Source organism: Mchenga conophoros, linkage group LG19 (genome assembly GCF_057382185.1).
Source record: "Mchenga conophoros isolate Kocher_MC1m ecotype Shallow Benthic linkage group LG19, M_conophoros_male_GT1.1, whole genome shotgun sequence".
Lineage (NCBI taxonomy): Eukaryota > Metazoa > Chordata > Actinopteri > Cichliformes > Cichlidae > Mchenga > Mchenga conophoros.
In genome coordinates, this window is record NC_140544.1 from 26,653,300 (window position 1) to 26,668,485 (window position 15,186).

The window sequence follows — 15,186 nt, forward strand, 5'->3', positions numbered from 1 at the left end:
CTTTAAAGTTATGTCGAACAGGCAGTTAGGGCTTTTTCAGCTTCTCTAATGGTGCATGTATGAAGCAGAGAAAGACAAAGCCAAGTGGCTCCTGTGACTCGATGCAATTCCTCAGCTCTCACCTGATCTAAGAGTAATATTTACATTTATTTTGTTGGCATGGAATGTGTAAGCTTTTGTTTCTTTATTGAGGTAAGGTTTGTTAGGTGCACCTGTTCGACTGCCCATTAAGATGAATATCTAACAAGCTACCGACATGGGGGCAACGTGATGCTTTTAGGCAGGTGGACATGATCAAGACAACCTGGTGACGTTCAAACTGAGCATGAGAATGGAGAAGAATGGTGTTATAGGAGACTTTGAAAGCGGCACGATTGTTGGTGCCATTCAGACTGCCTTCAATATCTCACCTGTCTCCAACCAAGGATGTGTAGTAGCTCAAATCAGGGGCCATTCCTGTCATCTCAGAGCAGGACACTGAGGCTACAGTTCACACAGGATCACCAAAATTGGACAACGGAAGACTGGAAAAACATTGTATGGTCTGGTGAGTCTCAATTTCAGCTGGATTAAATTTAACAAGACATAAATTGTCAATTAAAGTCAGAGCACATTAGCTTGGATAATATATTTTACACACTTGGGATGTTATGCAAATTACATGGGAAATATGGTGTCTTTTAACTCCAGCTTTTAAAGGTGACCTCGCTATTAAAAGTCCACATCTCACTGATTTGACACACAAACTGGCTGTGTAGATAACAGACGGCTGACAGGTATGACCACCATCATGTTTAAGCATTCTCTGTTTCATTTCCCTACCATACATTGTATTTGTATTCGTGCATGTCCAAATCCAAATCTGAAAAAGTTGGGATGATGTGATCATCATTTTGTGAGCTTAATATTTTATGTGTTGTCAGTGTCCTATTGTGAATAAAATATGGGTTTTATGGGATTTGCAAATCAATATATTCTGTTTTATTTGCATTTCTCAGTGCATCAATTACCTTCAGAATCAGTGAAAAATTTGCAATAGTTGATTAAAAAGCAAATTTGTGTTTGAAATTTCCCATAAATCTTTGCTGAAAGCACATGGAAAGTCACTTGAAATTAGTTTTTTCACTTTTATCACTTTCCTCTGTCTATATGAATGATGATCTGTACAGAGGTTGCTCTGTGTTGCTCTTTATTACAGGTCATTTTGTGCAAGCGAAATCAAAAATAATTTTGAATTTCACAGCTCACAGTGCAGGATTCCGATTGATTCCTTTGGAGAAGGAATTTGCCCTGGATGAGCTCCATCGGTGAAGGTGGTTCGTGTGTGCGTGTGCACCTTGAAGGTGCATGGGTATATCGTGAGCTTTACTGGCTTACATGCTGTGCTGCTGGGAGGTCTTGGTGAGCACCAGGATAAACACATACCTGCATACTCATTCAAATGCCAGTTTGAAATTCCTACTCCTGCTGACAAAGAATGGAAAGGCAAAAGTAAAGCTTTCCAGATGCCTCTGGCAAAAACATTAACTACATGTGAAATGCATTTGTTTCACATACTGTAGCTCCGGGGTGACTGCCTTCTCATCTGAGAATCACCTATTCATGGCGATGCTTTACGGCATACGCTTAGATATTTATTTGAGGAAATCCACTGAAAGAATACACTCTTTTAACTTTAATGGTAGCCATATTTCCTCTGTGTTTGCAATTATGTGAAAATCACAATCAATACACCGAAATTGCCTGTCAGCTCTGATAACCCTGCACAGTTACAGGTCTTTACCCCTATCTGCAAAGCCAAGTTACATAATCAGCGGAGCTGCAGAGCAACTCCTAAGCTCAACAAAATCAGTGATGCTAAACGATGAGGGAAGAATGCCAACCCCATTTAGGTTCTTTTATGTTTTTGGCTTGGCAAAGATATTCCTTGTACCTTTTCTCATTTTAACTACCCAGAGTTGGAGCTTTGCTGCTGACCATTTGTGCCTCTCTGTTCAGGGATCTGTCAGTATGTGGGAGTAAAATGGAGGTTGGCCTTTTTGCACTGTGGCCTGAGATCATGTTGGCTGAAACCTTGGGTCACTACAAAGTTCGTGTGAGCAGGCATTCTCTTCGTTCTTCCCTCTAAAGCTGCTATAATTTTAAGTTCAAAGAAATAAAAGTGAAACAAAAATACAGCACTTTCAGCTTCACAGTGTCACTAATACAGTAATATAGTTATATCAAACCAAGTGAAATTTAGATAGATAGATAGATAGATAGCGACCGTGGCTCAGGGGGTTGGGAAGCGTATCTGTAACCGGAAGGTCGCCAGTTCGATCCCCGGGCTCTCTGTCCTGGTTGTTGTGTCCTTGGGCAAGACACTTTACCCTACTGCCTACTGGTGTTGGCCAGAGGGGCCGATGGCGCGATATGGCAGCCTCGCTTCTGTCAGTCTGCCCCAGGGCAACTGTGGCTACAACTGTAGCTGAGCTGCCTCCACCAGTGTGTGAATGAATAGTGGCATTGTAAAGCGCTTTGGGTGCCTTGAAAAGCGCTATATAAATCCAATCCATTATTATTATAGATAGATAGACTTATTTCATAATTTTCACTTTTTTATGAGATTTCTGACATCATGCTTTTGATATTTGATATTAGGCTCCAATCTTAGGACTGATCAGTTTTGGGGTTTTTTTGTTTTTTCGTAGTTTTTTCTGTCATAACTTCTTTTGCTTTTAGTCCCGTAGACTAATATATGATTAAAACATTTGCTGATGCTGCCTGCAGCGTCCAAAGCCACCCAACCCCAGCGGTGGATACTTTTTACTCTAGTCCATCTACCATTTCCCTTGCAGCCAGAACAGCATAGTTAATTCACATGTGGCATTCGATTTAGCATGTTATTGATCAGTTTTTCCAACACAAATTCAATACTGTAGAATCTGGGTTTAGCAATAAAAGAGGAACTGATTTAGTTTGTTGCACCGCCTCACACACTATGTAATTAGGGATTTGTTTTCTTTCTGCTTTCCCATGAGACACTGGTGGATGTGCGTTTACAAAAAAGAACAAGTACTGGGTCGACCATCTGCAACCACTGAAGGGTTTTATTTTGCTTAAGAACACTGAGCAAAGTGTGCATACGTGTTTGCTGCCACAGTGGATGAAACAAGTCTTCCAAAATACAGCCTTATCATGTCGTGAAACAAGGTAAGCAAGTGCTTCCCATTTTTTAAACAGTCCACATCAGAAGACTTTTGTTCAGGATACTGAAGTCCAAACTTGGGATCATAGTTTAGGTGAAGTTACACACTAGATGTTAAAAAGGTTCACTCTCATTGGTAATGCCATCAACCTTTAAAGCATAACTTTAGGCCCTAATGACCTATGGGGGAGGACAGTCTCATCAGTCAGGAGTGCTTCATACAGTGAAATAAAGGTTTCTGTGATTAGTCGTTTTCTCATCATGGATTTCAATTTCTGAATCCAACTTGTGACTGCAAACCCAGTAGCAATCTCTGATCACTGCCGTCTCTGAATTTTACAGCTGCTCTTGTCTGCCAATGGATATAATGACTAACTGAATGAACAGAGTTGCCCCTCTGTCACTATAAATCCATTCAATTACACTCAGAGGTCAGTGAATAAAAATAAGGCACTGACATGGCCTACTGCACCTCATGTTTATATCAACGTATTGCTGCTGCACACCTTGAGCATGCATCATCTTGCAAGGGATTTTTTTGAAAGGTGTTTATGACCTTTATGTGGGTTCAGAGCATGTGGTTATGTATATTGCAGTCATAAACACGCTCTATCATTATATGCACTTTTTCTGTAAAATGTATATGCATGCATATATACTGTATGCATACTGACTAAAAACACAGGCTAAAAGCAGAAGCTGTTGAGATAGGATAAAATAATAAAAACATTTTATGAAATGGGAAATACGTTTTTGTAACAATAAGAAGAAGAAGAAGTAGTACCAGATAATCATTTTTTTCAGTGTATTGCTGCACAAATAGAAGGATCTCAGCTTCCTTATAGAAATATTTCTATATACAGTCTCTGTGCTGGTCTTCCAGTTCAGCCTGTTGTCAGTGTGGATGCCCAAGTACTTATACTCATGTCCCAGGATAGGCCATGTAGCTGTCCTTTTCTCTCTGAAGTCTCTCTGTGATGTTATTCACATTCAGAAGCAGATCACTGTCGATCGAGGACGCTGAAGATATCTACCTATTCGGAACCATGATAACAGGGTTCTCGCTGATCTCTGATTTCATTGCAATGTTGACCCTGTGCTAACTTGCATATGACAAATAAAACTGAAAACTGAAACTGAAGCTGATCGGAGCTGGCTTGACCCTGGCTTATCGGAGAATTAAGAAAGCGGAACCGGCTGTTCAAACACCCCCAAGGCTGCCCGCTGGGATTCCCATTCCCATTCCATGCAAGGCCACCTGGATTGGCTGGAAGACTGTTTACTTAGCCTGGCAGGGCGAAGGACACTGTCTCAGCTGAACTATGGACACGCACACACATACATATACTGATACTGATAAGCACTCACCGACGCACCTCCAACGGTTACCTCCCCTCTGATGTGGACATCGAGTCAGCTGGAGGCGCAGTCGAAGATTGCAGCGGTCCCAGATCAGATGTACACACTGGAACACTTTCCCATGCTGCTTGTCTGTGTTTATTGTGCTACGGTGTGTTGATATCTGTGCATTCCTGTATTATCCTTTTGTGTAACACATTTCAATGTTTTTTTCCTCGCTACCTAGCCTGACCTGTCTCCCCAATGTGATGTTTGTGTATTGTATGTACGGCCGGCAAGGTTTGTCATCTCGGTTTTGGCAAAAGACCTGCAACTGACAAATAAAGGCTATCTCATCTCATCTCAGACCACTCCACAAAATCATCCCCTAGTGCTCTGTACTCCTCCTGCCCATCACTAAGCTGTCCAGCCACTGCAAAATCATCAGAGTATTTCTGTAGGTGGTATGACCCGCAGTTGTACTGAAAGTCTGAGGTGTACAACATGAACAGGAAGAAAGACAGTACAGGCCCCTGTGGACCGCCTGCACTTCACCAAATCAGACAAAGCACCACCCAGTCTCACATACTGCATGCAGCCTGTCTGTCAGGTAATCAGTAATCCATGAGATGATGGACGTGTTTGCTGACATTTCTGGTAGCTTCTCTCTCAGTATCAGCAGCTGAAACATGTTAAATACAGTAAAAAATCTGAGAATCTGATCCTCACCATGCAGCTGTTACAGTTTAAATGGGTGTAAGCTATCTGCATAAGAGATAATTGTCCTCTCTTGAATATATTGGTAAATGGAAATTCTTTTATGATCAAATCCCAATTAGTAATTAATGAACATAAATAATTTTTAAAAACTCAGCCATCATCTCTCATTCCAGAAATCCAGTAAATTTCAAGTAAATGAGACAAAGCAGAGGGAGACATTAAATACAGAACCAACCCATCCTAACCACTGCAGGTTATTTTAATGGGGAAATTATTTTTTTATTATTATATCATCATTCATATAATCAGAAGTAAAGGTGTATATAAATTTTTTTTTTAAAGCCTGAAGGCACGAAAGGAAGGCTGATGATTTATCTGTATTATTTGTGAAGAGTTGTGTTTTAATGTGTTGCTAATCAAGAGTAAATTCAAAAATAATACATGTGAGTGTCGTATTTTCCCCACAGCGCAGTGAACTGTGGAGAAAATCCTTGGACTTTTTTTCTGTGGGGAACAGTAGAAGTAGTTATTGAATGCATTTATGCTGTAAATATGGTTTATAGATTTTGAAGAGAACAGTTCTAGTAAAATAGCATGTGTGAAATGTGTGAAAGCTTTTGATTTTTGAATGCTTGCACTCTCAGCGAGGCCCGTGTTTTTCACCATCTCACCAAACAACATCTCCATCTTTTCCTTTTGCTCTTTATCTTTTTCTTAAAGTAACTACTAAGAAGTTGTCCAAGGGTGACCTCAACAGAGACGGCAAAACCTTTCACCGGATGGTTCAAAGAGGACATCTTCCCTCTGGAGCACTTCTGTGTGGATCCACATACAAAAAAATGGGAAGTTTTCATCAGGAATAAAGTAGATATGTTATTCAAACTGTGACCCAGACGTGCTCCTCTTAGCTAATCTGATTTAAAGCTATTTTGGTTGAAAAAGGATTCAGCAGTATAAGCTTGAGACTGACTCTGTAGAAATAAGACATTACTAAAACATCAAATAGAAGCTTAAACTAATCATCTCACGCTGGCATGTGGGAAAAGGTCTTTTATCGCTCTCATTACTCACACACTGTGTGAGTTTAATGCACACCGTAGGCAAACGTTACCAATATACGGTGACCGTGTTGTGATTTCTCAGGTGTGTTGCTCCAATAAGACCGGTCAAATAAGTTAGTGCTCACGTTCTTTATGAAGTCAAACTAAAGCTTAAATAAGGTTTTGTTTCAAAACCAGAAACATGTTATTCTGAAAACGTGAGGAGAGTTTAAATTTAAGCTGAACTTTGTATGTTTTCCTTATAGTAGCTTCACAGTTGAAGCACCTTCTTTTGGGATGAGGGTAGGGCATTGTCTATAAATGTTGGAACCCATAATAGGCTTGGCTTGCAGGAGCAGTTTCAGACAATCATGGTCTCTTCAATCTGTTTCAGATGGTGTGATTAGAGAGTGATCTGCTGCTGGCAGCATCACAAAATATCTCATTTTTGGAGCCGTCACAGTAATTTCTCCATCTGTTGGTGGAGACATAACGTCCCTCCTTAACGCAGGTAGAAAGGCAGCAGATTGGCCTCCTGCCTGATCCTCAGTGGGCGAGCTTTTATAGAAGGCATGTGTGCTTTTAGTATGTGGATATCTATAAGTAGACAGGATAGGCCAACATAGAAAGGATGGTGTTATCAGCTTTTCCTTCATGGACTATATACTTTAATCAGGGGGTTAAGCAGTATTTTCAGCACAGTCACAATCATGTAAAATCAGGAAATATTATAAGACTCGAATGCATTGCCAAAACATGCACAACTAATCATTTTAACATACTACGAAGTACTTGAATAAAAACCCAAGGCAGGTGCATGCAGAGGTTTTTTGCTAAAGGATATTCTTGGGAATCTAACCAGAGGAAGTAAGACGGGAGCTACATGGTCCTGTCCTGCTTTAGTATAACAGATTTGTCACCACACATGTTCCGTTGTGCTATAATAAGATTAAAGTGCAAAGAGCACAGACAGAAAAAGAGAAGAGGTGACCTGAGAATCTGGGTTATTAACTTAAAAAGAAGTCAAAGAAAACTCCCACAATGCACTGTGAGTTTAAAGCAGCTAGGGCGACGTAGAAAAACAGGCAACCATACACCATCAAAAAAGCAACTTAAGTTCACCAACATATACCAAGTCACCACAACAGAATGTCACAACACCATATTTTATTAAAAATAACAATATTATTGATATTTTTATGATATCGAGAGAAAACCAGAGAAAGAATCAAATTGGTGAAATTGCCATTGAACTTTTTATAACTTTTTTATGTGTTTTCTCTATTTTTAGACAAATGAATTGAATTCTAGATGTGTGTTATCATAGCTGTACAAAGCTGTACAAAGAATTTAGTCTTTGTACAATCTTTGAATTGAGTCAGATCACTTCACGGATAAACACAGCAACGTTAGAAAAGGGCTTACAAGATCTAACATCTACCATTACTGTAAGGGTGTAAAACCACTAGCTAATACAGCAATCTAATAGTTAAGCAGCAAAAGACCCACAGGGCATGATGCTACCACCATGCTTGACAGTTGGTACAGTGTTAGGTTTGAAAGTCTTACCTTTACACATCTAAAGATACCCTTTCTTAGTTGGCATTGTCTCAGTCTGTGGTAATGTAAAACTTGCTTCACTTTGGATACTGACACTGCTCTTCCAGCAGTTTCATTTATGGAGCCTTGAGCCTTGTTCCTGGGTTATTCCTGAACATCCTAACCAGTTTTCCCTCATGTGAATGTGACATATATCTATCTGTCTCGCTACATTACTGACTGACTGACTGACTGACTGACAGGCAGGCAGGCAGGCAGAGAGAGAGAGAGAGAATTAGTACACAATATCATAAAAACTGGGCAAATTCAAACACAGAGCAGATGATAGCCACACTCAGACAGCAGTTGAACATAAAATTATCATTAATAAATGATGATTGAGCTCCTGTAATGAGCCCAATATAAATCTGATGACTGAGCTACCCTGGAAGATGATTAATTGCCTTTATTTCTTATGAAAGATTGGTTCTCTTTTGTGTCTTATTGGGTTTAAAACTCCTTCAGATGAAACCATGTAAGGAAAAAAAAATCTCTAAATTTTCTCTTATTTCAAGCCTCAATAGTGGGAAAATGGGGGTTAATTTATAAATGTGGGTGAACCTGCAGCCAAATCCTTTGCTGATTTAAGTTATTATCAACAGTCAGCACAGAATGCTTAAATAATCTGAACATATGATTGCAGAATCCCACCATGCAAAAGATGGGGTTATTAAGTAATTCACTTAATCAGATGACTGAGAAAACAGGTCGACATGTGTCTTTCAACCATCTCTGAACAGGTGCTTTCATTTCACTGGGTTGCTTTTATATATTAAATCTTTAGAGGACAAGGGATTTTTAATGCTTTAAAACACTCACCTGGTTATTTTTAACCTCAGAGCTGGTCCTGTCTTAAGTAGAGCAGACAGCAGAAGCCAGCTATTCAAGGAGATTCAGTTGTTTCAGTTCAAATCTTCAGTGTAATTTTAAGCTGCACACGATAACCTGTAGCCTACTTTAAAAAATAACAATAAGTAAAACCAGTCTCAGTATGATTATGTCCTAAATAAAAATGATCCAGCGGTTTCTAGAGAATAATACTTTAACAATATTACAGTTATATGAACACTACTTTAACTAAAACGCTAAATGTTTTAGTTAACTGTAACGCTTGGAAGTGTCGCAGTTCAACACTGCCCTCTGCTGGTAGTTAAGCTTGGTTCCAATGAGAAGTTCCCACATGCATAAATTGTATTTTTTCTGTTTTTTTAAATTTTATTTCTCTACAGCTGCACCAAATTGTTATACAATTCAAAAACTAGTGGGTCAGATGTCAAATTTCATTATGTTTTGATTTTACACATTATGCAAAATCATGTAAGAAAAATAAGCAACTCCAATGTGCTTTTCCTGGCTTAGATTACACGTAGCTCTGCACCATAAACTTGTTTTTGAAGAACATCTACATTCGTGATGCTTCTTGACAAATTTATTTTTTAAAACCCTTTCAAAAGTCTGAGTGATACTTTTCATATTCCAAGTAAATATAACCATGAATACACAAATGCTACCTTCTTGTGATAGCTACTAATACAACTGCCTACACACAATTTTTAAAGAGAAGCTGCACTCACAGCAGTGTCTTCGTCTTAAACATATTCATGTTGTAGTAAATGCAGTTTACTTCAATGAGAAATAAAATAGTCATGACACATTTTATAAACATGTATTCATCTTTATTGGCCAGATGAGTTTAGCTCAGACAATAACTCCATATTGTTTCAGAACATCTGTGTATTTTGCAATCTTGGACTCGACGTTCTTTTCTGCCTGCTTGGTCAGATTGATCAGTGTCTTTTTCTTGGTGTAGCGGAGCTTAGACTTCTCCTTTCTCTTCTCCTCCAGAGTGGCTGTGATAGCCTGGTACTTCCAGCCAACCTCATGTGCCAGACGCCCAAGGAGGGCGAACTGAGGGAGAAATGAAAAACCATATGAAATCAACAGTTGACAAACTGAAGAGAACAATGTTACACAAACTAAATGGTTGTGCCTGCCAAACTCAAAATTTACAGCCGAATAATCATAAATGGAGTAACCTTATTGTCACCCTTTATTTTCTTTCCTTAACAAAAAACAACCTTGTAGGCTCACCTTGCGAGAGGGCTTCAGACGCACAACTTTAAGAGCAGCTGGGACAACCATGCGCTTCCTCTGTAAATCAAATAAAGCAAAATCAGATAACGAAGACAACAGCACATCTGAACTGCTATAGGCAGCGTGTCTCAGACATCATTTCTTTTCATGGTTACTATTCAGACAAGGCAGTTAAGATGTATGGCATCACAGACAGCACAGTCAAAGCCACTTGTGGGGGCCGTAAAGATTAAGGAAAGACATTACCAGCATACCTTGTCATAGGGTGGGGGGATACCATCAAACACCTTCAGCCTCTCCAGAGCAGCCTGACCTCTCTTGGTTTTGTGAGGCAGCATACCTGTTTAAAGAGAGATTGTGCTTTAAAAAAATAAAACAACCTCAGTTTCCATCAACATATGCTAAACTGAAAAAAAGTCAGATGTCTGAAGTCTGCTTCATCAATAGATCATTAGCTTTGCTATAAACAGCTTTACTGTGCTAAGCAAGTATCATAGATGAATGCAAATACACCCCTTCATGTGCCGGTAGTGTCACTTCCTCACCTCTAACGGTCCTCCAGAAGATCTTGCTGGGAGCCCTGAAGTGGTACGGACCACGAGAGGGGTTGGTGTTCATCCTCTTGCGCAGGAAAGCCAGGTACTTCACTGCAAACAGGCACATGATCCAGAAGAGATATACATTAGCCACATTACACATACATCAAGATACATGCAAGGGGCAACCATTGCTTTATTAAGTAATGCTGATGCCTCAGATGGTAGTGCATGTAAGGTTTTCTCATGGTCTGTGAAACTCAAACTAGTAAAACATCACCGACAACAAGCATTTTAAAGGACTGAAAATAGGACATAACCCTACTTACGCTTGTTACGGTAGAAGTTGCCAGAGATGTTGATGCCTTCACATCTCACCACCACCACTTTGTGGCCTAAAAGACAAAATGCCAAAAGTTAATCCCAACAGTTAAAGAGAGTAGCAAACAGGTGCAGATACTGTTTGTTTCCTGTCTCAGATGGTAGTGCATGTGAGTTTTCTCATTGTCGTTAAACTCAACCAAGGCAGTTAATACAGTCATCATCGACAGAATGACACAACAGCAGCCAACTATGAACACATTGTTCATCAGTCTTACATGCTGCAAAACACACTGTGCGACATGGATCTGACACAAGTCTGGAAGTTAAAGGTAAAGTTTCATCGTAGCATTGGTCGGTCTTTGTAGCCATCTGTGTGTCTGCATGTTTTGTGTGATTGCATCTGGACCATGTGTAGAAAGAGCATACAATGCTCTCTGCAGGACTTTTGCACAAACAGTCATTTTTCACATACAAAATGCAAGTGTTTTTTTAAAGACATTACCCACCTGAACTAGACATGAGGACACAAATATCAAATTTTTTGGAATGGAAATCAAATACTCATCCTTCTAGTGCTCGAATAACCGTATAATTCCTAACTGATGCTATGTAACAAGAGCCAGTAACTAGAGAATTCCCAGAGCAAGTGGACATCATGAGTATTTTCAGAAACAATACTACTGACACTGTCCACAGTTCAGGTGTGTAAAACTATACTAGATTATGTGTTACAATCCAAACCACCTTATTTTGCACAGTTTACCTCCAACAGCACCCCACAATGGCTCAGCTATTTCAGGTTAGTTTGCACTGCATTCCTACTGAATGGTCAGCAGGTACAGCAGCAGTCTCATTATGAGATACTGCTACAAAATTTCTGACACTGTCAGGATATTGCTCCAAGGAGTCCATGCATGTAGTGTGATACTAAATTCGAACCTCTTGACTAGGACAGTCCAAAAATCGCACAGTGTATACTTAACTTAAATTGTTTATTATCAAACATTTATATTGTTTATTACCAAAATTCCTATTAATCTCTGAAAACTTACCCAGAAGAACCTGTTTAGCCACAATGGCAGCAAGTCGGCCGAGCAGATGGCCCCTGCCATCAAGCAGCAGAACCTAAAATAAAAGGTGGGGGAAAAGGATATCAATGCTTTATCCTCACCGTGAAAAAACATCCTAGTAATTCCCCTATAATCTTGTATAGTAATGTTAATCAACTTGCATTTACTATCTACTTGACAATCGTCACATTATCAGCCTTGCACTAACATACAAGTTAAACGGTAATAAAACGCATTTAACCCCATCACTGTTTAATAAAGGGGTTTACTGTGAACTGAACTGTATTTCTGGCTCCACGTCACTGTGATAAATGGCACATGGGACACTATTGACTTGCCGGTTGAGACATAACGTTTGCTTAGCATCTAAACGAAACCGCGCTGACGATTAACCTTGTATTTTTTGAGTTGAAATGTCATGAAAGGTTCCCTACACAGAAGCAACGAAATACCACCCATTAAATTTAGTTAAGTTTGCCGGTACGTTTCCCATACGACCATATATCCAGTACACACGTTAAACCTAGCCTCGCAAGCTAACAGCGTTGACTCAGGGAAGCTGCCATGATGAAGGCACGCTCACTCGGCTATAGCGAGCTGCCTCAGACATTCCCTAAAAATAGGTCTCAGAAAAAACACTGAGCAAAACAACGACTACACAAAGCTGTCCCAAGTTATCGCCAGTCGCTTAACTGCAAAACACAAGGTTTTATTTTGCCTACAGAGCTGAAAAATGATATAATATCTCCAGAGCAGCTTCCCACCTTATTGAACCGGTCCGCCATGATGTGCGAAAAGAAAGACAAACGGGGTTGCTCGTGGTAAAAGGCAGGGGTGGGCGGAAGTGACGACAGCTTCCTTCGTTCTCGTGGCTCACAGGCTATGAAAAAATAGCGCCACTGTTGGGCGAATTAAGTTCAGTATTATAAATTATGTATACTATTATGTATTATATAATTATATATTAATTATATAGCAATCGCAGTTTTGCTTTGCTGCTCCAGGACCTGGACAACTTGTTGTAATTCTGCTCTCTACCAGAAAATGCTGAATGAGAATGTTCCATCATCAGTTTGTGCCCTGAAGCTCAAGCACACTTAGTTTAGGCAACAGGACAATGATCCAAAATGCACCAGTGTCCACTTCTAAAGGGGAAGGGAGAAAAAAATAAGTGGTAAAGTCCTTTCAAGCTTGAAAACTCAGTAGATGTACCTATGATATCAATTTGAATATCCTAGGTAGGCTAGGTAGGCAAAAAGCAAACAAAGAAAAAAGAAATCATAAAGGTGTTAAATACTTTTAAAGATCTTAATAGTATTAAATTTATATTACCCTACTTCAGATCAAGATGGCTTTAAGGAGCAGTTTGAAACACATATTGACCAGGTCACATATTTGTGGTGCCAGATAACTTTAATTATCTTTTTTTTTTTTACCATTTTTATATCTCACATTAAAGGTGTGCTGGTTGCAGCTTAGTCAATTTTATCACTTGATTTGCTGCCTATTGTTGCTCATTGAAAACAATGTTTCTCACAAGTTCACAAACTGTTCACTGAAATAAAACAGTTGCATGAAGCACAGATTATATTTAGTCTTTTTCACTTTGGCATTGTACCTGTGACATACGGCACACCAATGAACAACATCACACAGGAAAATGTTCTTGGAGAGCATGCCATGGAACCCGTACTCATTTCTTTTAATCAATTTTAATACCTTTCAAGAATTTACATAAGTACCATCACTCAAACATTCATGACTGGCATAACACAGTGCACGCAGAAACTAGTGTGGTTACTAAATGAGTCTTGGACAGTGAGGAGAAAAAAAACAAAACTTTTGTTTTATTTTAAAGGCTTCACTCAGTCATCATGCTTCAGCTTTCTGATCTTTCCCTTGTGGCGGTCAATCTCGCGCTGGAGACGTTCAATCTCCTTTTTGTGGTGATCAATTTCGTCCTCATGGTGCTGCTTTAGTGCTGCCAGCTGCTCCTTCTCCTTGCGCCTTATATGAAGAAAGACAGATATCACGCAAGCTTATTTTCATGTAGAAGAGGTGGAAAAAGTGGACAAAAAACTGTCTCTATAAGTTGAATTTCATACTTGAAGTACATCTCCTCCTCTGCAGCCTGCTTCTTCCCCATGGATCCACCTGCCTCTCTGATAGAGCCTCCACCACCACCACCTTTCCCGGCACCTTTACCCAGCTCACCCAGCTGAGTGGGTGGGGAAGTATTTAAGAGAAAAACAAGTTTAGTGAATTAACTCAGCAACAAGCAAAAAAATAAACAAACCCCAAAACCCAATAATAAATGCATAAATAAAAAATAGAGCTCTGAGTATTTTCTATAAAGACATTTCTTTAACAGATGGCAGCTTAAAATTAAACATTTCTTAAAGTTACTTTCTTTCTCAACTTTAGTGATCAGGGCTTTCTGTGTGATATTAAGGTGAATCTGCTGGACACTGTGAAAACAAGCCCACGTTGAAGGTCAAGGTTTTATATTTTTTGAGTGGGTTAAAAGGCTTCTTTGTTTCCAAGGTGATAATGGAGATATCTCGAACAGACCAGAAACGCTTTTTGAGCAAAACCTAAACGTCTGAGAGGACAAAGCAGCTCACAAAACCAAATTCTTTTTCTGAATAGTCTGACAGGTGGCAGTGCATACAAAATTAACCCCCTTGGCATATATAACCTATAATTATTAGGTAATAATGTTCAATTAGAAAGCTAATACCACAGTGCTACAGCAGGTGAACCTGTCATTAAGGTTTTCAGCTAGCAAAAATGATGAGGCTAAACATGTCACACCGCTGTATAACGGTTACACGGTATTTGCAATGAAGTGAGGCGGTTGCAGGACGTTTATTACCTGGTCGGATGACATTCTCAGCTGTGAGGTGACAAAAGTCCTGATATTAGGCCTCAAAAACCTCGCCATGTTTATGAAAACACCACTGACAAGTAGTGTCGAGCTTGTCCTTGTCCACAAAAATACACCACAGGACGGCGCCATTATGTCCAAGGCGGGGGTGCCAACAGAAGATACGTTAGTTCAATTAAATGATACATTTAAAAAATCTATTCATACGATGATGTATTATTTCAATTTATCTGCTAAATATATTTCATATACATAACATGGAATAATAACATAGTGCAGAAAAAACACAGTGTTTAATTCCCGCAGTGGTATGGTCTTAAAAATGGACACCGCATTGCCTCTCTTTACGTAGCAGCTGACCTTATAATTTTTGTTATGCTACATACCAATA

At 39.4% G+C, this 15,186-nt stretch overlaps 2 protein-coding genes and 2 non-coding genes across 4 annotated transcripts; all 4 read right to left on the reverse strand.

Moving 5' to 3' along the window:
* Positions 1 to 9,538: 9,538 nt before the first annotated feature.
* Positions 9,539 to 12,748, reverse strand: rpl13a (ribosomal protein L13a). The gene is made up of 7 exons (XM_085256757.1): positions 12,673 to 12,748; positions 11,891 to 11,963; positions 10,844 to 10,909; positions 10,524 to 10,625; positions 10,233 to 10,318; positions 9,976 to 10,035; positions 9,539 to 9,792 (listed from the first exon to the last, which is right to left on the reverse strand). Exons 1-7 carry the CDS (start codon positions 12,691 to 12,693, stop codon positions 9,583 to 9,585), a joined length of 618 nt encoding a protein of 205 aa, XP_085112883.1. The 5' UTR covers positions 12,694 to 12,748; the 3' UTR covers positions 9,539 to 9,582.
* On the reverse strand, positions 10,726 to 10,801 carry LOC146552425 (small nucleolar RNA Z195/SNORD33/SNORD32 family). Its single transcript, XR_014890096.1, has one exon. It is a non-coding gene; the product is annotated as a small nucleolar RNA Z195/SNORD33/SNORD32 family (small nucleolar RNA).
* LOC146552426 (small nucleolar RNA Z195/SNORD33/SNORD32 family) lies at positions 10,984 to 11,066 on the reverse strand. The gene has a single exon (XR_014890095.1). It is a non-coding gene; the product is annotated as a small nucleolar RNA Z195/SNORD33/SNORD32 family (small nucleolar RNA).
* Positions 12,749 to 13,604: 856 nt separating the features above from the next.
* Positions 13,605 to 14,942, reverse strand: atp5if1b (ATP synthase inhibitory factor subunit 1b). The gene is made up of 3 exons (XM_085256759.1): positions 14,784 to 14,942; positions 14,014 to 14,126; positions 13,605 to 13,915 (listed from the first exon to the last, which is right to left on the reverse strand). Exons 1-3 carry the CDS (start codon positions 14,925 to 14,927, stop codon positions 13,774 to 13,776), a joined length of 399 nt encoding a protein of 132 aa, XP_085112885.1. The 5' UTR covers positions 14,928 to 14,942; the 3' UTR covers positions 13,605 to 13,773.
* Positions 14,943 to 15,186: the final 244 nt, after the last annotated feature.